This window comes from Oncorhynchus nerka, linkage group LG13, assembly GCF_034236695.1.
Source record: "Oncorhynchus nerka isolate Pitt River linkage group LG13, Oner_Uvic_2.0, whole genome shotgun sequence".
NCBI classification, from domain to species: Eukaryota; Metazoa; Chordata; class Actinopteri; order Salmoniformes; family Salmonidae; genus Oncorhynchus; species Oncorhynchus nerka.
Genome location: NC_088408.1, coordinates 25,282,716 through 25,307,043, shown reverse-complemented (window position 1 = coordinate 25,307,043; position 24,328 = coordinate 25,282,716). Strand labels below are relative to the sequence as shown.

Genomic DNA, 24,328 nt, shown 5'->3' with positions numbered 1-24,328 from the left:
TCCTTGCTTTGAATAAACCCTCTTAAGACTCTTAACACAGCAAATGTAAAGTGTTCCCTTCTCTGGTCAGAGACTCACATACAGTGGTGGTGGTGGGGACAGAGCTTTCTTTCTACACAGAGGTAGATATATGCCTTCACGTGCGCTCTCAGGCAACACACACACTCAGACAAGCTTGAGCACGAGCACACGCACGCACACACACCTGTTCTGCAGGTAAGCCTTCTGCTGTAAAAGAAACACAGATGCAGCTGGTAATCTTGTCTAAGTGATCTCCCACCAGGCATATTAGTGTGTGAGTACGCATCTGCCGTGGTGTGTGTACCTGCGCCTGTCGTGGGTCAACGCCATAGAGTTCCTCTGGTGCAGGTAGAAGTCAGTGGGCAGCTCCCAGAGGTGAGGCTTAGACTCTGACGGCTGGTACACCTGCAGAAACAGGTTGATGGCATCCTGCCGGTCTGCATCTGAGACAGAGAGAGAGTCACAGAGACGATGATATATTAAGCACAATATGTACAAGACCGAGGTGGAAGTAACAGGAAGTAAATGTATCCTTTGTGTCCACATCACTAAGGAGTTAACACAGTCCACACACACCCACACAGTTGTGAAGAGGGCACGACAGAGCCTCTTCCTCCCCAGGAGGCTGAAAAGATATGGCATGGGCCCTCAGATCCTTAAGAAGTTCTACAGCTGCACCGGTGAGAGCATCTTCACTGGCTGCATCCCCGCTTAGTACGGCAACTGCTTGGCATCCGACCGCAAGGTGCTATAGAGGGTGGTCAGTATGGCCCAGTAGATCACTGGGGCTGAGCTCCCTGCCATCCAGGACCTCTATACCTGGCGGTGTCAGAGGAAGGCACCAAAAAATGTCTACGACTGCAGCCACCCAAGCCATAGACTGTTCTCTCTGCTACTGCACAGCAAGCGGTACAGATGCACCAAGTCTGGAACCAACAGGACCCTGAACAGCTTCTACCTCCAAGCCATAAGACTGAACAGCTTCTATCCCCAAGCCATAAGACTGCTAAACAAGAGCTAGTCAAATGGCTACATGCTGCTGCTACTGTCTATTATCTATATTGTTGCCTAGTAACTATAACCCTACCTATGTGTACATTTACCTCATACCCCTGCATATCGACTCAGTACTGGTACTCCCTGTATATAGTCATGTTATTACCTCGTACCCCTGCACATCGACTCAGTACGGGTACTCCCTGTATATAGTCATGTTATTACCTCGTACCCCTGCATATCGACTCAGTACCGGTACTCCCTGTATATAGTCGTGTTATTACCTCGTACCCCTACACATCGACTCAGTACTGGTACTCCCTGTATATAGTCATGTTATTACCTCGTACCCCTGCACATCGACTCAGTACTGGTACTCCCTGTATATAGTCATGTTATTACCTCGTACCCCTGCACATCGACTCAGTACTGGTACTCCCTGTATATAGTCATGTTATTACCTCGTACCCCTGCACATCGTCTCAGTACTGGTACTCCCTGTATGTAGTCATGTTATTACCTCGTACCCCTGCACATCGTCTCAGTACTGGTACTCCCTGTATATAGTCATGTTATTACCTCGTACCCCTGCACATTGACTCAGTACTGGTACTCCCTGTATGTAGTCATGTTATTACCTCGTACCCCTGCACATTGACTCAGTACTGGTACTCCCTGTATATAGTCATGTTATTACCTCATACCCCTGCACATTGACTCAGTACTGGTACTCCCTGTATATAGTCATGTTATTACCTCGTACCCCTGCACATCGTCTCAGTACTGGTACTCCCTGTATATAGTCATGTTATTACCTCGTACCCCTGCACATCGTCTCAGTACTGGTACTCCCTGTATATAGTCATGTTATTACCTCGTACCCCTGCACATCGTCTCAGTACGGGTACTCCCTGTATATAGTCATGTTATTACCTCGTACCCCTGCACATCGACTCAGTACTGATACTCCCTGTATATAGTCATGTTATTACCTCGTACCCCTGCACATCGTCTCAGTACTGATACTCCCTGTATATAGTCATGTTATTACCTCGTACCCCTGCACATCGACTCAGTACTGGTACTCCCTGTATATAGTCATGTTATTACCTCGTACCCCTGCACATCGACTCAGTACTGGTACTCCCTGTATATAGTCATGTTATTACCTCGTACCCCTGCACATCGACTCAGTACTGGTACTCCCTGTATATAGTCATGTTATTACCTCGTACCCCTGCACATCGTCTCAGTACTGGTACTCCCTGTATATAGTCATGTTATTTGTACTCGTCATTGTTATTCACTACGTATTTACTCCTCGTGTCACTTTTTCTTTCTTTAACCCAGAAGTAAGCATTTCACGTTAGTCTACGCCTGTGACAAAAGTAAATGTTGTACAGTAACAGGAAGTAAATGTTGCACAGTAACAGAAAGTAAATGTTGCACGGTAACAGGAAGTAAATGGTGTACAGTAACAGAAAGTAAATGTTGTACATTTACATTTAAGTCATTTAGCAGACGCTCTTATCCAGAGCGACTTACAAATTGGTGCATTCACCTTATGACATCCAGTGGAACAGTAGTGCATCTAAATCTTTTAAGGGGGGTGAGAGGGATTACTTTATCCTATCCTAGGTATTCCTGAAAGAGGTGGGGTTTCAGGTGTCTCCGGAAGGTGGTGATTGACTCCGCTGTCCTGGCGTCGTGAGGGAGTTTGTTCCACCATTGGGGGGCCAGAGCAGCGAACAGTTTTGACTGGGCTGAGCGGAAACTGTACTTGTACTTGTACAGTAACAGTAACAGAAAGTAAATGTTGTACAGTAACAGGAAGTAAATGTTGTACAGTAACAGGAAGTAAATGTTGTACAGTAACAGAAAGTAAATGTTGTACAGTAACAGAAAGTAAATGTTGTACAGTAACAGAAAGTAAATGTTGTACAGTAACAGAAAGTAAATGTTGTACAGTAACAGAAAGTAAATGTTGTACAGTAACAGAAAGTAAATGTTGTACAGTAACAGAAAGTAAATGTTGTACAGTAACAGAAAGTAAATGTTGTACAGTAACGGGAAGTAAATGTTGTACAGTAACGGGAAGTAAATGTTGTACAGTAACGGGAAGTAAATGTTCTATAGTAACAGGAAGTAATTATTCTATAGTGTTGGTCATTTGGCTCAGATTTGACCTTAAATCAGACCAAGGACTTTAAGGTAATTTAAAAAAAAGTTTTTTTTATGTTGAATTTTTTCCCCAATTTCGTGGTATCCAATTGTTTTAGTAGTTACTATCGTGTCTCATCGCTACACGTACGGGCTCAGGAGAGACGAAGGTCGAAGGCCATGTGTCCTCCGAAACACAACCCAACCAAGCCGCACTGCTTCTTAACTTCTTGGTGACGGGGCAGTATTTTCACATCAGGATGAAGTGCATGCCCAAAATCAACTGCCTGCTACTCATCCCCAGAATATAAGATATGCATATTATTAGTAGATTTGGATAGAAAACACTGAAGTTTCTAGAACTGTTTGAATCATGTCTGTGAGTATAACAGAACTTATTTAGCAGGCGAAACCCCGGGGGACAAACCATTCAGATTATTATTATTCTTTGAGGTCACTCTTTTCCATGGGTTTTCATTGGGAATCCAGATTTCTAAGGGACCTTCTTGCAGTTCCTATCGCTTCCACTGGATGTCAACAGTCTTTAGAAATGGGTTGAGGTTATTCCTTTGTGTAATGAAGAAGTATGGCCATCTTGAACAAGGGTCACTTGAAGTGTACTGTTAGATAGAGGCGAGTGACCAGAAAGCATGCTTCAGTTTGTTTTCTTCCTGTATTGAACACAGATCATCTTCAATTTTATCGATTATTTACATAAAAAAATACCTAAAGTTTTATTACAAAAGTTGTTTGAAATGTTTTGGCAAAGTTTACAGGTAACATTTGAGATATTTTGTAGTCACGTTGCGCAAGTTGGAACTGGTGTTGTTCTGGATCAAACGCGCCAAATAAATAGACATTTTGGATATATATGGACGGAATTAATCGAACAAAAGGACCATTTGTGATGTTTATGGGACATATTGGAGTGCCAATAGAAGAAGCTCGTCAAAGGTAAGGCATGATTTATATTTTTATTTCTGCGTTTTGTGTCGCGCATGCAGGGTTGAAATATGGTTTCTGTCTTTGTTTCCGGAGGTGCTATCCTCAGATAATAGCATCGTTTGCTTTCGCCGAAAAGCCTTTTTGAAATCTGACATGTTGGCTGGATTCACAACAAGTGTAGCTTTAATGAAAGTTTGATTTTTATAGTAATTTATTTTAATTTGGCGCTCTGAATTTTCCCTGGCTTTTGGCCAGAGAGGTTAACACAGCGCGCATCCAACCCGGAAGACAGCCGCACCAATGTGTGGGAGGAAACACCGTGCACCTGGCGACCTGGTTAGCGCACACTGCGCCCGGCCTGCCACAGGAGTCGCTAGTGCGCGATGAGACAAGGATATCGGCCAAACCCTCCCTAATCCGGACGACGCTAGGCCAATTGTGCGTCGCCCCATGGACCTCCTGGTCGCGGCCGGCTGCAACAGAGCCTGGGTTCGAACCAAGAGTCTCTGGTGGCACAGCTAGCACTGTGATGCAGTGCCCTAGACCACTGCGCCACCCGGGAGGCCACTTTAAGGTCATTTTGGAGCCAGATAAAATGGAAGAGGAGGATAGAGAGAGAAAAATGAAGATGAATCATCTAATACAACTACATGTACATTAAAGGCTCCAGGCACTCCTGTGATGAATACATGAGGGGAAAACGTCATTAAAACCAGACAGTTTGTAGGTGTGGCAGATGGGTGCTGCAGAGATCATCGTTCGGCCGTCTGCGTGTCATGTGTTATACCATGTTGTGGTGACGCGAGGTGTGATTGATTAGGTTTCTACACCTCCCTCTCTGCTGCGCAGCCCCATACTAACACACTTAAGGGGCAAGGCGGGTAATTAGCTGCAAAACGAGGATGTTTGGCAGCAATTACAGGCTCTTTCTTTCTCTCTCTCTCCCATTAATTTCTAGAGGTAATTTTCATCATATTCAATAAATAAATCAGGAGTTAATGTCAAAAAATGGAGGAATACACACAGCTACAAACATCAAGGAGAAGAAAATGTGTTTTTTACATTTGTGTGTGTGTTAATTGTACATGGGAGACAGGTTAGTGTGTGTGTGTGTTAGAGCTTGTGTTCCTTTAATTCAACACTATTGTTTCTCTGTTCTGTACATCCTCCACAGATGCAATAGATTCTGCATGTACAACGTGATGTCAATACTACACCTGTCCTTCTCTGTTATTTCCTTTTAATAACTGTTGTTCTGAGAAAGGGGTTACAGCTCAAGGGAAACACTTTGCAAAACAGTGTGTGTGATGTGTGTGTGTGTGTGATGTGTGTGTGTGTGTGTGTGGTCTCCATCATGAAACATGACATATTTAGTGAAGGACCCTATGACATCATGCACAGGTGAGCTCCAAAGCTCACGTCCGGCCAAAGGTTTGACATGACCTTGAGAGTCAGTGAGGCAAGAGTAATATTGGGGCAATGACTAAATAAAAACATTAGCCTTGCCTGGGTGACTGAAATCACACACCGTCCCTGACCCACACAAACATCATGTATTGTCAGGAACAGTGTGAGAGGAGAGGGATGATGAGGGGAGAAAAAGAAGAATGGGAGGAACCCAGAGGAAAGAAGGTAGAAAGGCAAAACAAGGATTGCTGTGAAACTGACCATTTTGCATCTTGTCACATGTTTCAGTCACCACTGACAGGTGCACAGGCCGAACACATCCGTTACATCAGTTTCCAAGAAAGACACCTGACGTTTCAAAGAGATTTACAAGGCAGAAGGTCCCTGGGGCGTTGTACCTGTTCTATTAAGAAGTTGCCTAAGGACTAAAGGTAACAGGGAACGAAGTTGATCACAAATACAGTCACCGATGTCTTTGTTATGCAACTGTATCGACTACATGCCTATATATTTCGATCAGTCATATTGAAATCAATTTCATGCTAATTCAAATGACTTGTATTTTGCTCATTGTAGTCTCCAGTCTGAAATCGTGTCTCATTATATTTCATGGTGTAGCATGTGCACATTTTTATATGGTAATATTATGCCTATGAGCATTAGAATAAGTTGCCTGAATATTTACAGCCATAGGTGATAATATCGCTCTAGAAGCTGACCTGTCGTCAGTATTGTGGAATTATTCTCCTAATGTTAAGGTAGGCCAAGACTTTAATTGAGGAAGCTGATCTGAGAGCAGCGCTGCTCGTCTTTCGATCACATGCCTCAACTACACACTTAACAAATGTTCTCTCTGTGTGGAGTTTTGGGAAACGCATGTTACATCTTCGGCGGTTGTAGGAACGATGCATCAGTCAAACACTCGTAAGCCTAAGTTCCATCGCTATCGGGAAACTGGGTCCTGAATAAACTGCATAATTTTACAAAGTGGGGTTATGACTATATTCTTGACGCTTTACAGCATGCTTATCCAATCACTACCCATCAACAATAAATGCAGCCCATATCAAAATGTCAGTTACTGTCTAGAGAATACTATAGGGAATACTATAGGGAATTAGATCAAGCTACTAGAGGTTTGTTAGTCATCTACAGTAATTATGTCATGTTAAAACACTAGTCACTCCTCCTCCGTGAACAGAAATCACAGAGCTTGGAACATCATTCAACTGTAGGTAATACTGTACAGTGCATTCAGAAAGTATTCAGACCCCTTAACCTTTTCCACATTTTGGTACGTTACAGCCTTATTCTAAAATTGATTCAAAATAGTTTTTTTCTCTCTCTTCAATCTACACACAATTCCCCATAATAACAAAGCAAAACCAGGTTTTTAGCTACAAGCTTAGTACACCTGTATTTGGGGAGTTTCTCCCATTCTTCCCTGCAGATGCTCTCAAGCTGTCAGGTTGGATGGGGAGCGTCGCTGCACAGCTATTTTCAGGTCTCTCCAAAGATGTTGGATCGGGTTCAAGTCCGGGCTCTGGCTGGGTCACTCAAGGACATTCAGAGACTTGTCCCGAAGCCACTCTTGTGTTGTCCTGGCTGTGCTTAGGATCTTGGTCCTGTAGAAAGGTGAACCTTCACCCCAGTCTGAGGTACTGAGTGCTCTGGAGCAGGTTTTCATCAATGATCTCTGTACTTTTCTCCATTTATATTTCCCTCGATCCTGACTAGTCTCCCAGTCCCTGCCGCTGAAAAACATTCCCACAGCATGATGCTTCCACCACCATGCTTCACCATTTGGATAGTGCCAGGTTTCCTCCAGACGTGACGCTTGACATTCAGGTCAAAGAGTTCAATCTTGGTTTCATTAGACCAGAGAATCTTGTTTCTCATGGTCAGAGTCCTTTAGGTGTCTTTGGCTGTCATGTGCATTTTATTGAGGAGTGGCTTCTGTCTGGCTACCCTAAAGGCCTGATTGGTTCATTGCTGCAGAGATAGTTGTCCTTCTGGAAGGTTCTCCCATCTCCACAGAGAAACTCTGGAGCTCTGTTAGAGTGACCATCGGATTCTTGGTCACCTCCCTGACCAAGACCCTTCTCCCCACGATTGGTCAGTTTGGCTGGGCGGCCAGCTCTGGAAGAGTCTTGGTGGTTCCAAACTTCTTCCATTTAAAAATGGAGGCCACTGTGTTCTTGGGGACCTTCAATGCTGCAGAAATGTATTGGTACCCTTCCCCAGATCTGTGCCTCAACACAATCCTGTCTCGGAGCTCTACGGACAATTCCTTGAACCTCATGTCTTGGTTTTTGCTCTGACATGCACTATCAACTGTGGGACTTTATATAGACAGCTGTGTGCCTTTCCAAATGATGTACAATCAATTTAATTTAACACCGACTCCAATCAAGTTGTAGAAACATCTCAAGGATGATCAATGGAAACAGGATGCACCTGAGCTCAATTTCAAGTCTCAAAGCAAAAGGGACTGAATACATCTGTTTTCACTTTTTCATGATGGGTTATTGTGTGTAGATTGAGGAACAATTTTTATTTAATCAATTTTAGAATAAGACTGTAACGTAACAAAATGTGGAAAAAGTCTAGGGGTTTGAATACTTTCCGAATGCACTGCATGTACCTCAGCCAGAAAAACATATGTGCCTCCTAGAACAGATTAAATTGCAGACGTTTTCAGCTCCAACAATGTTCCAACATTCAACTTGGACACGATACTGTACAGACTCATCTTAGAACATGTAACAGCTCTTTCTCTTGGATGTCAGTTACAGTCCAATCTTCTTTGAACATCTTGCCATTGAACATCTTGCCGTAAAATAAACAAGAGTAAGCCTATGAATGAATAAAAACCCTCAATTACGGTTAAGAAAAAAGATAAGAGTTCAGAATAGTCAAATAGGAGACAGACTGTTGGGTTGAGAGGGGTAGGAGAAAGAGGCTACAGTAAGAAAAACCAAATGAGAGTTGTTTTAGCATTAGTGACGACAACGAGGGTGGTGACTCAACACAACACAATATCATAATAGGGAAAGGAAATGCAATCATGGGAAATAAGCACTGTGACAGTCTGTCTGATCCCATCCTCAGTGGCACAGTAGTTTGGCCTTTTCACTTATTTTCTTTGTTCTCTCCATCTTTTTGGAACCCGAGTGCTGTGAGGGATGAAGCGTAAATCATAGTCCACAGATGGTAAGACGCGTTAGTCCCGTGTCCCATTGTGACATAGCTACGCCCGAATCCCCCCCCCCCCCCCCCATTTCCAAACAACGTGGCTCCCGTACGTGTCCTCGAATCCTTTGAATGTGTTGACAGTTGGAGAAATACACTCCTTCAAATTAGTGGATTCGGCTTTTTCAGCCACACCCGTTGCTGACTGGTATATAAAATCGAGGAAACAGCCATGCAATCGCCATAGACAAACATTGGCAGTAGAATGGCCATACTGCAGAGCTCAGTGACTTTCAACGTGGCACTGTCATAGGATGCCACCTTTCCAATAAGTCAGCCCTGCTAGAGCTGCCCCAGTCAACTGCAAGTGCTGTTATTGTGTAGTGGAAATGTCTAGGAGCAACAGCAGCTCAGCCGCAAAGTGGTAGGCCACACAAGCTCACAGAACGGGACCGTCGGGTGCTGAAGCAACACTCACTAAAGAGTTCCAAACTGCCTCTGGAAGCAATATCAGCACAATAACGGTTTGTCAGGAGCTTCATGAAATGGGTTTCCATGGCTGAACAGCCACACACAAGCCTAAGATCACCATGTGCAATGCCAAGCGTCAGCTGGAGTGGTGTAAAGCTCGACGCCATTGAACTCTGGAGCAGTGCAAATGCGTTCTCTGGAGTGATGAATCACACTTCACCATCTGGCAGTCCAACGGATGAATCTTGGTTTGGCGGATACCAAGAGAACTCTACGTGCCCCAATGCATAGTGACAACTGTAAAGTTTGGTGGAGGAGAAATAATGGACTAGGGCTGATTTTCATGGTTCGGGCTAGGCCCCTTAGTTCCAGTGAAGGGAAATATTAACGCTACAGCACACAATGACATTTAGCATACAATGACATTCTGTGTTTCCAACTTTGTGGCAACAGTTTGACACTGTACAGACTAAGTGCACAAAGCGAGGTCCATACAGAAATGTTTTGTTGAGATCCATGTGGAAGAACTTGACTGGCCTGCACAGAGCTCTGATCTCAACCCCATTGAACACCTTTGGGATGAATTGGAAAGCAGACTGCGAGCCAGGCCTTATCTCCCAACATCAGTGCCCGACCTTACTAATGCTCTAGTCCCTGCAGCAATGTTCCAACAGCTAGTGGAAAGCCTTCCCAGAAGAGTGGATTTTGGAATGAGATGTTCGACAAGCATTCTTTTGGACATGTTGTTCAGCTTGACCTGAGTTGAGAATTCGAAAAGTATGACCGTCAACGGTCCAATATTCTAGAACACTGCTGTGCGTACAAGTTTTGGACAACGATGGACGCTTAAGGGTGGGATAAGTGTCAGCTCTGTCGTACTAACCGTCAGGCATAGATGACACATCTGGGTTAACCAGCACTCAGTCTAACTGTTACCGGCCAATCAACATGATCCTGTATCTATATTAGTCTGATGACAGACATTGGTTGGTGCAGGGAGGGCAGGGTGTGTGAGGACAAAGGAAGACAGTGACTCACCACTCAACATCACACAGAGATGTTGCAATTGACTTCTGCAGCCAAAAGAGAAGAGGAGTTTCTTGTGTCGACTCTTGATGAAATGCTCTACTCAAACCCAAAAGGGTGGGTTTAGTGTGGAACGTTAGTCTTGAACGTGCTAACGCACACACACAAGCTCACTAACGAATACCTGGCCACAACACTGACATCAAACTGATTCCCACTCAGCAGAAGAATGAGTTAGAGTGGCCCCTCATCCTCTCACAGGCCCCTGAGGCCCTCTTTTCTCCCACTCACTCCATCGCAGCCAGGCCCCAGCAGATCTCATTGTGGATATCTTATATGACGCCTGGGGTTCTGGTGTACGTCATTTCTGAACACTAATACCAATGAGGATAGTTTCATCCTGAACTACAGAACAGTAAACTTTCATTGCCACCACAATCAGATGACTGTGTGTGCGTGCGTGCGTAGTCAACACAAGGTAAATTACATCAACCTAGGGAGGCACGGAGGATTTTGATATAAAAATATTTGGATTCAATAACAGAGATAATAATAATCTCATCCAAAAGAAACAATTATTTTCCTCCATATTCCAATAATAAAATTTCTCCATTTAGGCCTAACTGTTTTGTATTTGTATTTATTATGGATCCCCATTAGCACTCTTCCTGGGGTCCAGTAAAATTAAGGCAATTACTGTTGACTGGATTATTCCCATGATTCACTTGGATTGAGTTAAACTAAACATGGTCCCCAGTAAAACACTCCAGGGTCACTTTCCTCACTAAAGTTTGAGGGAGACAGGAAGTCATGTGTTAGTTGAAGTGGAGAGAAGCCATTTTGTCCCCTGTAAGGTGTCAGTGTGACTGAAGGGAGATATTCTTTTGTTTGTTTATTTAACCTTTATTTAACTAGGAAAGTCAGTTAAGAACAAATTATTATTTACAATGATGGCCTACCCCGGCCAAACCCAGACGACGCTGGGCCAATTGTGCACCGCCCTATTATTACCGGGATATGGGTCCTGTGGTGCTGGTAGACTGAATGTTACACTGGGGGATGTCATGAGAATGTATAATTCAACGTCGTGAAGGAAGCCTAATTTCATCATAATTAGTGTGGAGGTGGGCGAGGGTGTGTGTGTGTCCATGCAAATTAAATGCATGCGTGTATGACTGTGGATCTTTGTACGTGTGAGGGTGATTCAGAAGAAAGTGCTCTGGGAGACCGAGGAGAGTTTCTACAGCTCTGATGTTAAATCTTCCAGCAACAGGAGATGTAGGAGACCGAGACGAGGGGAAGCCTTCTAATCAACCCCCTGTCTACAGTGTTCTGAACAGCAAAGGGCTGTGAACTAAGACGTAGAGAGACTGTGATGTTAAGGTAGAAAGGGAACACTTCTAAGCCAGATGCACTTAGTGCTGTGTATAGTAGGTTTTCCTGTGTTTTATATACTCTGTTCTAAAGTATTCCAAGGCAATAGAGTTCTACCCATAGAATTAGAATAGTAAATAAATAGGATCTCTACGGTTCCACCCCTCTGCTCTAACTCTTCCCCACAATGTCGTGTCCTCAAACAATGTAGCTGGTAAATACAATAAATAAATCAGTACTGGACACATTTACAGTAGTTGATTTATTAGGGTCTTTATGGCAATGCTGAAGACTGATGTGAAGAAGGGGGATAATATATAGCTCTCTACACAGTGTTTCTCTGCCAGAATAATTTACAGCAATTAGTCTCCACTGTAATGCAAACTGTGTGCGTGTGTGTAATCCCGTGGGAGAGAGATAGGGTGTGTAAACATCACATGATGTATGACATTATTACGAGGTTGCCACTTACCGTACGCTGGGTCTGCAAACTCATTATAGACTTGATTTGAAATGTAACTAAGGAGTTGGGAGGGGGTGGTCACATTATCTGACAGAGAGAGCATAGAGGTAGTGGGAGCAATGGTGGGAAGAGTGGATGAGGAGGGGGGCAGAATAAAATGAAGGGGTGAGGAGGGGAGAAGGAAGAGTGGATGAGGAGGGGGCAGAATAAAATGAAGGGGTGAGGAGGGGAGAAGGAAGAGTGGATGAGGAGGGGGCAGAATAAAATGAAGGGGTGAGGAGGGGAGAAGGAAGAGTGGATGAGGAGGGGGCAGAATAAAATGAGGGGGTGAGGAGGGGAGAAGGAAGAGTGGATGAGGAGGGGGCAGAATCAAATGAAGGGGTGAGGAGGGGAGAAGGAAGAGTGGATGAGGAGGGGGCAGGAAGAGTGGATGAGGAGGGGGAATGAAGAGTTAATGAGGAGGGGGCAGGAGAAAAGGAGGGGGGCAGGAGAAGAGAAGGAAGAGTGGATGAGGAGGGGTATGTGAGAAGAGGAGGGGGACGGGAGAAGAGGGGGTGAGGAGGGGAGAAGGAAGAGTGGATGAGGAGGGAGACGGGAGAAGAGGAAGGGGCGGGACAAGGAAGAGTGGATAAGGAGGGGGAGGGAGAAGATGAGGGGGCAGGAAGAGTGGATGATGGGGGCAGTAGAAAAAGAGGAGGGCAGGAAGAGTGGATGAGGAGGGGGCAGGAGAAAAGGAGGGGGTGGGAGAAGAGGAGGGGACAGGAAGAGTGGATGAGGAGGGGCGGGAGAAGAGGAGGATGTGAGAAGAGGAGGGGCGGGAGAAGAGGAGGATGAGGAGGGGAGAAGGAAGAATGGATGAGGAGGGGGGCGGGAGAAGAGGAGTGGGACGGGAGAAGAGGGGAGAAGCAAGAGTGGATGAAGGGCGGGGCAGGAGAAGAGGAGGGGGGTGGGAGAAGATGAAGGAATCGGCTGAAGAGGAGGAGGCGGGAGAAGAGGGGGTGGCAGGAGGGGAGAAGGAAGAGTGGAAAAGGAGGGGGTGGGAGAAGAGGAGGGGGCAGGAAGAGTGGATGGGGAGAGGGGATGAGGAAAAGGAGGGGGAGAGGGGATGAGGGTGAGGAGGTGGTGAGGGGATGAGGAGGGGGTGAGGGGATGAGGAGGGGGTGAGGGGATGAAGAGGTGGTGAGGGGATGAGGAGGGGGTGAGGGGATGAAGAGGGGGTGAGGGGATGAAGAGGGGGTGAGGGGATGAGGAGGGGTAATGAGAGAGAAAGAGACACTAGTGGATGAGTAAGCAGTGGTGTCATAAGGACAGGGCAGGGGTGAATGGAGTATGTGTGTATATAGGGGGAATAGGGGGATCCTGTTGCCGTAGTAACAATACGGGGGTGATGAGTGAGTGGTATTTTTTTTTTTTTTTTTTAACCTTTATTTAACTAGGCAAGTCAGTTAAGAACAAATTCTTATTTTCAATGACGGCCTAGGAACAGTGGGTTAACTGCCTGTTCAGGGGCAGAACGACAGATTTGTGCCTTGTCGGCTCGGGGTTTGAACTTGCAACCTTCCGGTTACTAGTCCAACTCTCTAACCACTAGGCTACCCTGCGCCGTTACCTGGGAGGCACCGTTACCTCGGAGACACTACTACCTACATAAGAAATCTCAAACTAGGGCTGTCAAGAGAGACTACCTAGATTCAGGATGCCTGTAAAGAATTTGCAATGGTAAAAGTATTTTTGTTATGACAGATTGTGTGTGTGTGTGTGTGTGTGTGTGTGTGTGTGTGTGTGTGTGTGTGTGTGTGTGTGAGCATGCATGTGGGTGTGAGCATGTGGGTGTGAGCATGTGGGTGTGAGCATGTGGGTGTGTGTGGGTGTGTGTGAGCATGTGGGTGTGTGTGAGCATGTGGGTGTGTGTGAGCATGTGGGTGTGTGTGAGCATGTGGGTGTGTGTGGGTGTGTGTGAGCATGTGGGTGTGTGTGAGCATGTGGGTGTGTGTGAGCATGTGGGTGTGTGTGAGCATGTGGGTGTGTGTGAGCATGTGGGTGTGTGTCAGCATGTGGGCGTGTGTGAGCATAAGACACCATTCTGTGTACTTCTGGCCCTTCTTTGGACACTGTGTTAACAAACCTCCAGACAAGCTTCAATGCCATACAACTCTCCTTCCGTGGCCTCCAACTGCTCTTAAATGCAAGTAAAACTAAATGCATGCTCTTCAACCAATCGCTGCCCGCACCTGCCCGCCCGTCTAGCATCACTACTCTGGACGGTTCTGACTTAGAATATGTAGACAAATACAAATACCTAGGTGTCTGGTTAGACTGCAAACTCTCCTTCCAGACTCACATTAAGCATCTCCAATCCAAAATGTAATCTAGAGTTGGCTTCCTATTTTGCAACAAAATAGCCTCCAACACTCTACTCAGCCAATTGGATGCAGTCTATCACAGTGCCATCCGTTTTGTCACAAAGCCCCATATACTACCCACCACTGCGACCTGTATGCTCTCGTTGACTGGCCCTCACTTCATATTCGTCGCCAAACCCACTGGCTCCAGGTCATCTATACGTCTATGCTAGGTAAAGCCCCGCCTTATCTCAGCTCACTGGTCACCATAGCAGCACCCACCCGTAGCACGCTCTCCAGCAGGTATATTTCACTGGTCACCCCTAAAGTCAACTCCTACTTTGGCCGCCTTTCCTTCCAGTTCTCTGCTGCCAATGACTGGAATGAATTGCAAAAGTCACTGAAGCTGGAGACTCATATCTCCCTCACTAACTTTAAGCATCATCTGTCAGAGCAGCTTACAGATCATTGCACCTGTACATAGCCCATCTGTAAAGAGCCCACCCAACTACCTCATCCCCATATTGCTATTTATTTTTTTGTTCCTTTGCACCCCAGTATCTCTAATTGCACATTCATCTTCTGCACATCTATCACTCCAGAGTTTAATTGCTAAATTGTAATTATTATTTTGCTACTATGGCCTATTTATTGCCTTACCTCCCTAATCTTACTCCATTTACACACACTGTATATATACTTTTCTGTTGTGTTATTGACTGTATGTTTGTTTATTCCATGTGTAACTCTGTGTTGTTGGTGTCACACTGCTTTGCTTTATCTTGGCCAGGTAGCAGTTGTAAATGAGAACTAGTTCTCAACTGGTCTACCTGGTTAAATAAAGGTGAGATAAAAGTGTGTGTCCGTATCTACCTGAGAAAGCGTTGCTATAGTAACGGGACAGGGTCTGCATGATGTCTTTGGAGTGCTGTGTCCAGGGGGCTATCTTCCGGTAGGTCTTCACCCTGTGGACAAGCTGAGAGCCCCCGTACTGCAGAGACAGGGTGTCCCCATGGTCTTCATATAGCTCCTCAAACAGCCTGAATTGGGGAGGGGGGTAAAGGTCAGAGATGTCAACAGCATTTTCTAATTACTTATGTCAATTTTTTGAAAATGTGTAAGTGAGTCTCAGAGGCGAGAGTAGAGTAGGGTTTTACCTAACACAGTCCGTGTCGAACTGCAGCTTGGGCTTGTCAATCATGCCCAGAGCGTAGAGCTGATAGGCCAGAGCACACTTCCCCACCATGAACTGGGCCGTGTTAGTACGGTCCAGACAGTCCACGCAGTTCGTCCTCAACACACCTGTCTGAAGATGGGAGAGGAGAGCTCAACAACAACAAAACATTTGAATGTGGGTGCTGATAAAAGATGTGCATCATCTCCACCTTCAGGTTTCCATGTCAACAGCCACCGCCTGCTCAGGTGTGTACGGTGTGTAATATACCGTACCTGGACACGCCCACTTGAGGTGAGACTTCCCCCAAGATCTCCCCACCTGAGGAAAGAGAAAACTCCTTTAATCAATCCAACACGGAGTATGCTTGTTGTACTTTTATACTCCTGCAATGCACATTAATTGTCTTGAGATGGCAAAACTTGAAGTTTCTGAATCTGAACACATTTAGGACTGGTGCATCGAGGAGTAATTATCCAATGCCACAATGGCATAAAGCACTGTGTGATGAAAACCAGAGAAACATTGGCTCTTCTACCCATAGCATCTCTTCCAAGATTACCATCCCGTCTTCTTTGCTTATCAATTTAGGTCACTCTATGCTTGCTTCATTGCCAGGTGTGTCTAGCCCCTGGCTTGTATGCTATGCATGATATGTTAATGTAAAAAAAATAATTAACCCTATTTCTCCCCAATTTCGTGATATCCAATTGCGATCTTGTCTCATCGCTGCAACTCCCCAACGGGCTCAGGAGAGGCGAAGGTTGAGTCATGCATCCTCCAAAAAAGCACCGCTTAACCCGGAAGCCAGCCGCACCAATGTGTCGGAGGAAACACTGTTCAACCTGCAGGCGCCTGGCCCGCCACAAGGAGTCGCTTGAACGAGATGAGCCAAGTAAAGCCCACCCGGCCAAAACCTCCCCTAACCCGGACGCCACCCTACTCATGCTCATGGCCGGTTGTGACACAGCCTGGGATTAAACTTGGGTCTGAAGTGACTCATTATGATGGTGCCGACAGAGATGGTCGCCTCGCTTCGAGTTTTTATGTATTATTTCTTACATTGTTACCCCAGGAAATCTTAAGTCTTATTACATACAGCCGGGAAGAACTATTGGATATAAGCCCAATGTCAACTTACCAACATTACGACCAGGAATACAACTTTCCCGAAGCGGATCCTCTGTTCGGACCACCACCCAGGACAACGACGCCGCATTAGGGGCAGACGAAGCGGCCACCTGGTCAGGCTCCGTAGAAGTGCACACCGCACCTGAGTATACTACTAGCCAATGTCCAGTCTCTTGACAACAAGGTAGATGAAACTCGAGCAAGGGTTGCCTTCCAAAGAGACATCAGAGATTGTAACATTCTCTGATTCACGGAAACCATGGCTCTCTTGGGATATGTTGTCGGAATCGGTTCAGCCACCGGGCTTCTCCATGCATCGCGCCGACAGAGATAAACACCTCTCTGGGCAAAGATAGGGGCGTGTATGCTTTATGATTAACGACTCATGGTGTAATCATAACAACATACAGGAAGTCAAGTCATTCTGCTCACCCGATCTAGAATTCCTTACAATCAAGTGCCAGCCATTTTAACTACCAAGAGAATTCTCGTCAGTTATAGTCACAGCTGTGTACATCCCCCTCAAGCAGACACCAAGATGGCCATCAAGGAACTTCACTGGACTATATGCAAACTGGAAACCATACATCCTGAGGCTGCATTTATTATAGCTGGGGACTTTAACAAAGCAAATTTGAGAACAAGGCTACCTAAATTCTACCAGCATATTGATTGCGCTACGCGCGTGCGCAATACCCTCGACCACTGCTACTCTAACTTCCGTGATACATACAAAGCCCTCCCCCGCCCTCCCCTCTGCAAATCTGACCATAATGCCATCTAGCTCCTTCCGTCTTATAGGCAGAAACTCAAACAGGATGTACCAGTGACGAGAACCATTCAATGCTGGTCCGACCAATTGGAAGCCACGCTTCAAGATTGTTTTGATCAGCGGACTGGAATATGTTGCGGTAAGCATCAGAACAACATCGACCTATACGCTGGCTCGGTGCGTGCTTTTATAAAGAAGTGCATTGGAGATGATGTACCCACTGTGACTATTAACACCTATCCTAACCAGAAACCGTGGATGGAAGGCGGCATTTGTGCAAAACTAAAAGCGCGATCCACCGCATTTAACCATGGAAAGAGGTCTGGGAATATGTCTGAATATAAACAGTGTAGCTATTCCTTCCACAAGGCAATCAAACAAGCGAAATGCCAGGGACAAGGTGGAGTCGCAATTCAACAGCTCAGACACAAGACATATGTGGCAGGGTCTAAAGGAAATCACAGACTACAAAAAGAAATCCAGTCACGTCACGGACATCACGCTTCGAAACAAACTAAACACCTTCTGCGCCCGGTTTGAGGGTAATACAGTGCCACCATCATGGCCCACTAACAAGGACTGCGGCCCCCCCCTCCATGGCTGATGTGGGTAAAACATTTAAACGTGTTAACCCTCGAAAGGCTGTTGGCCCAGGCAGCATCCCTAGCCGCATCCTCAAAGCATGTGCAGACCAGCTGGCTGGTGTGTTTAAGGACATATTCAATCGCTCCCTATCCCAGTCTGTTGTCCCCACATGCTTCAAGATGGCTACCATTGTTCCTTTACCCAAGAAGGCAAAGATAACTGAACTAAATGACTACCCACTTCTGTCATCATGAAGTGCTTTGAGAGACTAGTCAAGGATTATATCACCACCTTTACTGGCCAAACTAGACCCACTTCAGTTTCCATACCGCCAACAGGTCCACAGACGACGCAATTGCCATCACACTGCCATATCCCATCTGGACAAAAGGAATACCTATATAAGAATGCTGTTCATTGACTACAGCTCAGCATTCAACACCATAGTACACTCCAAGTTCATCATCAAGCTGGAGGCCTTGGGTCTCAACCCCGCCCTGTGCAATTGGGTCCTGGACTTTCCAACAACGACGAGACAGCCTAGAGGGAGGAGGTGAGGGCACTCATTCCTGTGGCATCAGGAAAACAACCTCTCACTCAACGTCAAGAAAACAAAGGAGATGATCGTGGACTTCAGGAAACAACAGAGGGAGCACCCCCCTATCCACATTGAAGGGACAGCAGTGGAGAAGGTAGGAGGTTTTAAGTTCCTGGGCGTACACATCACAGAACGAGGCTGAAGAAATGTGGCTTGTCACCCAAAACTAGAGGTCGACCGATTATGATTTTTCAACGCCGATACCGATTATTGGAGGACCAAAAAGAGCTGATACCGATTAATCGGCCGATTTATATATATATATATATATTTTTTTTTTTATATATATATTTATATATATTTGTAATAATGACAATTAGAACAATACTGAATTAACACTTTTATTTTAACTTAATATAGTACATCAATAAAAGCAATTTAGTCTCAAATAAATAATGAAACATGTTCAATTTGGTTTAAATAATGCCAGAACAAAGTGTTGGAGAATTTTTTTTAAGTGCAATATGTGCTATGTAAGAAAGCTAACGTTTAAGTTCCTTGCTCAGAACATGAGAACATATGAAAGCTGGTGGTTCCTTTTAACATGAGTCTTCAATATTCCCAGGTAGGAAGTTTTAGGTTGTAGTTATTATAGGACTATTTCTCCCTATACCATTTGTATTTCATATACCTTTGACTATTGGATGTTCTAATAGGTACTTTAGTATTGCCAACCTAATCTCGGGAGTTGATAGGCTTGAAGTCATAAACAACGCAATGGAAGAGCTGCTGGCAAACGCAGTCAAGTGCTGTTTGAATGAATGCTTACGAGCCTGCTGCTGCCTACCACCGCTCAGTCAGACTGCTCTATCAAATCATAGACTTAATTATAACACACAGAAATACGAGCCTTAGGTCATTAATATGGTCAAATCCAGAAACTATAATTTCGAAAACAAAACGTTTATTCTTTCAGTGAAATACAGAACCGTTCCGTATTTTATCTAACTGGTGGCATCCATAAGTCTAAATATTGCTTTTACATTGCACAACCTTCAATGTTATGTCATAATTATGTAAAAATCTGGAAAATAAGTTCGCAGCGAGCCAGGCGGCCCAAACTGTTGCATATACACTGACTCTGGGTGCAATGAACGCAAGAGAGGTGACACAATTTGCAGAGTTAATATTGCCTGCTAACATTAATATGCAGGCGTTGAAGAAAGGCGTTGATGTTTATGGTTAGGTACACATTGGTGCAACGACAGTGCTATTTTCGCGAATGGGCTTGTTAAATCACCGTTTGTTGAAGTAGGCTGTGAATCAATGATAAATTAACAGGCACCGCATCGATTATGCGCAACGCAGGACAAGCTAGATATACTAGTAATATCAACCATGTGTAGTTAACTAGTGATTATGTTAAGATTGATCGTTTTTTATGAGATAAGTTTAATGCTAGCTAGCACCTTACCGTGGCTCCTTGCTGCACTCGCATAACAGGTAGTCAGCCTGCCACGCAGTCTCCTCGTGGAGTGCAATGTAATCGGCCATAATCAGTGTCCAAAAATGGCGATTACCGATTAATCGGTCGACCTCTACCCAAAATGATGCACAATCGAGAGCACCTTGTCGGGCTGTATCACAGCCTGGTAAGGCAACTGCACCGCCCTCAACCGCAAGGCTCTCCAAAGGGTGGTGCGGTCTGCACAACGCATCACCAGGGGAAAACTATCATGACACCAACTGGTACTCAACTAGACTAAAGAAGGCCAATTCTATTGCTTCTTTAAAAATGCAGGACAGTTTTCAGCTGTGCTAACATAATTGTAAAAGGGTTTTCTAATGATCTATTAGCCTTTTAAAATGATACACTTGGATTAGGTAACACAACGTTCCATTGGAACACAGGATTGCTGATAATGGGCATCTGTACGCCTAAGTAGATAGTCATTAACAACATTAACAATGTCTCCACTGTATTTCTGATCAATTTGATGTTATTTTAAATGGTGCTTTTCTTTCAAAAACAAGGACATTTCTAAGTGACCCCAAAGTTTAACGGTAGTGTGTGTATATTTTTCTTCTTTTGAATCCCTTTTGATTGATTGATTTATTTTCATAATTGTGGTTGTGTAAGAAGGTTAGCCTCCAGACTAGCAGTGAGCCCCACGGGAGTCTCCATAGTCAGAATGTCACATGTCTGGAAGCACAGAAGAAATAATAAATTAAGAAGTAAATGGAGGAAGACTTTTCATTTGTGACACGTCTGGTCTGGACTCAAGTCAACAACCCCGCCAGAGAAGAGAGCGTGGGCGGCCGTATGTGTGTGTTTCTTAAGCATGAGCGCATGTATAAAAGCAAGGGAGTGTGTTTGATAATGTAACATAAAGCTAATAAATACGTCATTAGAAGAATGGCTAGCAGCTTAGGTAACCAGATGGAAATGTCAATGCTTGTGATTAAGATATGCAGATAGTGAGCAGTGCAGCTGTTGTTCACACCCTTCTGCTGCTGCATGCTCCGTCATCTACTCTGACAGGTAGGGATACCCTGGCCATGACTATTCAGCAAGACTCCCATCTAACAGGCCCAAAAAAAGACATGTAATTGCTATTAATGCGTGATTGTAAAATACTGTATGATTAGTTATTAGACGGAGCTTTATAGCAGCCCTCGGAGGGACTTTGTCTAACACATTAAAACAGACGTAGCAATAATCACAATTAAAACCAATTATGACAATTTAACACCAACCCCTGTAAAGAAATCTAGAGGGTGGGGTGAGGTAGTTATAGAGGTATAGGTTGGGGTGTAAAGGGCGCAAGTTTTTACCCCTCTGGGCTCACCTCTCGTCTGGCCTGTTAACCTTAACATTGTCGATATTTGGAGACTGACGCACCCAACAGACAGGGATTACTCTTTCTTTTCATCAGTTCATAAATCATATTCCAGAATTGACTATTTTCTGTTGGACTCCAAACTAATTTCAGCAGCTGAGTCGGTTACCTATCACCCTATTCTAATTACGGACCACTCTCCTGTGTCCATGGTGCTGAAACTCGACAATATGTCGACAGGTCGGCGACCGTGGCGCTTAGACGCATACCTGCTGAAAGATGAGGCTTTTTGTCAGTATTTGAAGGAGCAGATTGCCTTTTTCCTCGGAACTAACGACACGGGGGATGTTGACGACTCCACCCTTTGGGAATCTCTAAAGGCTGTGATTAGAGGTTACATTATTTCTTATACATCAGAGAGGAAGAAACGCGCCAATACTAGGCTGAGAGAAATTGAAAGAGAGTTAGGAGAACGTTTTTAGGACGAATTCCTCGTATACAGTCCTTGAGAAGATCACAAAGTTAAAATATGAATACAATACCATCCTTTCGAAACGGGTGGGCTCTTTACTTGCTAGAACGCAACAAAGTTATTTTGAACTGGGTGACAAACCACATAAATTATTAGCAAGACAGCTAAGGCATGTACAGGCATCTAGAGCTATTCACAAAATAAAAGACAAGGGTAAAATAGTAACAGATCCGCAGGATATTAATAAATGCTTTGCGCAGTTTTACTCAGAGCTATACCAATCAAAATGCGATGCTACTGATCCACAAACTATGGAACGCTTTCTCGCTGAATGTGAACTTCCTAAACTAGACAGGGGGGCAGCTTCTGCACTCGATGCAGGGATAACTTTGGAGGAAATTAACACAGCGATAGCACAATTTCCAAACAGCAAGGCCCCTGGGCCCGATGGATATGTAATAGAATTCTATAAGAAGTACTGTGCCAGTCTAGCTCCACTTATGTTGCGAATGTTTAAACAATCCAAAGAAAATGCCAAACTCCCGCAAACACTGTATGAGGCTACAATAGCACTGATCTTGAAAAAAATAGAGATTCCATGGAGATGTCGTCTTATCGCCCCGTGTCGTTACTCCCCATAGAAAACAAGGTGTTGACAAAGATATTGGCAAACCGATTGAAAACATACATTTCTGACATCATACACCCTGACCAGACAGGTTTTATCCCGGGCCGACATATACACTACAATTTGAGACGTCTTTTCAACGTAATGTATCACGATCATAAGGTTGAGGCAGTGGTAATAGCTCTTGATGCAGAGAAGGCGTTTGACCGGATTGAGTGGAAATATATGATGTCGGTTCTGGAGCACTTCGGGTTCGGAAAGGAATTTATTAATAGGATAAGAATTATTTATGCACACCCAATGGCGTCCGTGGTAACCAATCAAGAAATGTCGCAGTCATTCCGCTTGTTCAAGGGGTGCCGACAGGGGTGCCCTATTTCGCCTGCTCTCTTCGCTATAGCCATGGAACCCCTTGCTACTCGCATTCGGGCATGTGCCGATATAGCTTCTGTTCAAATAAAGGACACACAGCACAAAATTTCCCTATATGCAGGTTTTTGTCCAAACCTAAAACTTCTATTCCACCCTTACTTAACTTGATAAACACATTTGGCTCCTTCTCTGGCTACAAGATAAACTGGCAAAAAAGTGAGTTGATGCCAATATCACGGCCTGTGGATATGCAATTTCTGCAATCTACCCCATTTAGAACAGTGATGGACAAGTTCACAAGCCTTGGCATTGTAGTGACAAGAGACCTTGATCAGCTATTGAAAGCGAATTGGGACAAGAAAATATATCAGCTTAAACAAAATATAGATTTTTGGAAAACTCTGCCTATCTCCTTGGTTGGTCGTATAAACGCTATTAAAATGGTTGTCCTACCCAGGTTTCTTTACCTCTTCCAATGTCTACCCAATTTCATACCACAAAGCCATTTTAAGAAACTGGATTCAATAGTAACTCCATTTTTATGGGATAACAAGGCAGCCAGAATTTCAAAGAAGCATTTATGCAAGTACAAAATAGAGGGGGGCTTTGGCCTTCCTCACTTTAAACTGTATTATTGGGCTGCTAATCTGAACATTGTGTCTTTCTGGAGGGAAAGCTTACCTGCGATGAGACAGAAGGATATGCCTGCATGGCTTTTGATTGAGCAGGCCTCCTGTCAACGTTCCTCACTCCCTGCACTTGTTAATAGCCAATCATATGTGAAAAAATCCACTTATGACTCTAACCCGGTCATTTGTCATACGCTTAGGATCTGGAAACAGATGAGGTATTTTCTTAACATACCCACTGTATACATTGACAGCCCGATTTGCCTGAATCATGCTTTTTTTTAAAAAAAATTTATTGGATGATGTGGTGTTTTCACAGTGGAGGGAGAAGGGGCTCACAACAATTGGTAATCTATATATAGATGGTCAGTTAGCTTCATTTCAACAATTACAGGGAAAGTTCAACATGCCAACAACACATTTTTTCAGATACCTCCAAATCAGGAACTTCGTAAGGACACATATCCCACAGTATGGCATGAAGCCAAATAGTCCTACATTAGATAGCTTGATCCTTGTCAAACCCCATTCAAATGGGTCTGTCTCTAGACTGTATGATGTGCTACAGGCCCACATAGAGGTATCCACAGACACCATTAAAAGGGCTTGGGAACAAGAACTTGGGTCAGAAATCTCAGATGAGGACTGGGTAGAAGCTCTCAGGAATATAAAACACAGTTCAGTGAATGCCAGACACAACCTTGTACAGTTTAAGGTGATACACAGGTTACATTACTCAAAAGTAAAACTGCATAAAATATTCCCGGACACCTCACCACTGTGTGAGAGG

At 44.5% G+C, this 24,328-nt stretch overlaps 1 protein-coding gene across 1 annotated transcript in view; it reads right to left on the bottom strand.

The window, feature by feature from the left end:
• fig4a (FIG4 phosphoinositide 5-phosphatase a) overlaps positions 1-24,328 on the bottom strand; it is a 131,115-nt gene that overhangs the window by 63,935 nt on the left and 42,852 nt on the right. Inside the window, exons 14-17 of the mRNA XM_065026287.1 lie at positions 15,847-15,892; positions 15,555-15,703; positions 15,271-15,437; positions 326-464 (exon numbers count right to left, since the gene is read on the bottom strand). Of these exons, the coding sequence (XP_064882359.1) occupies positions 326-464; positions 15,271-15,437; positions 15,555-15,703; positions 15,847-15,892 (501 nt within the window). The remainder of the gene's footprint in view (positions 1-325; positions 465-15,270; positions 15,438-15,554; positions 15,704-15,846; positions 15,893-24,328) is intronic.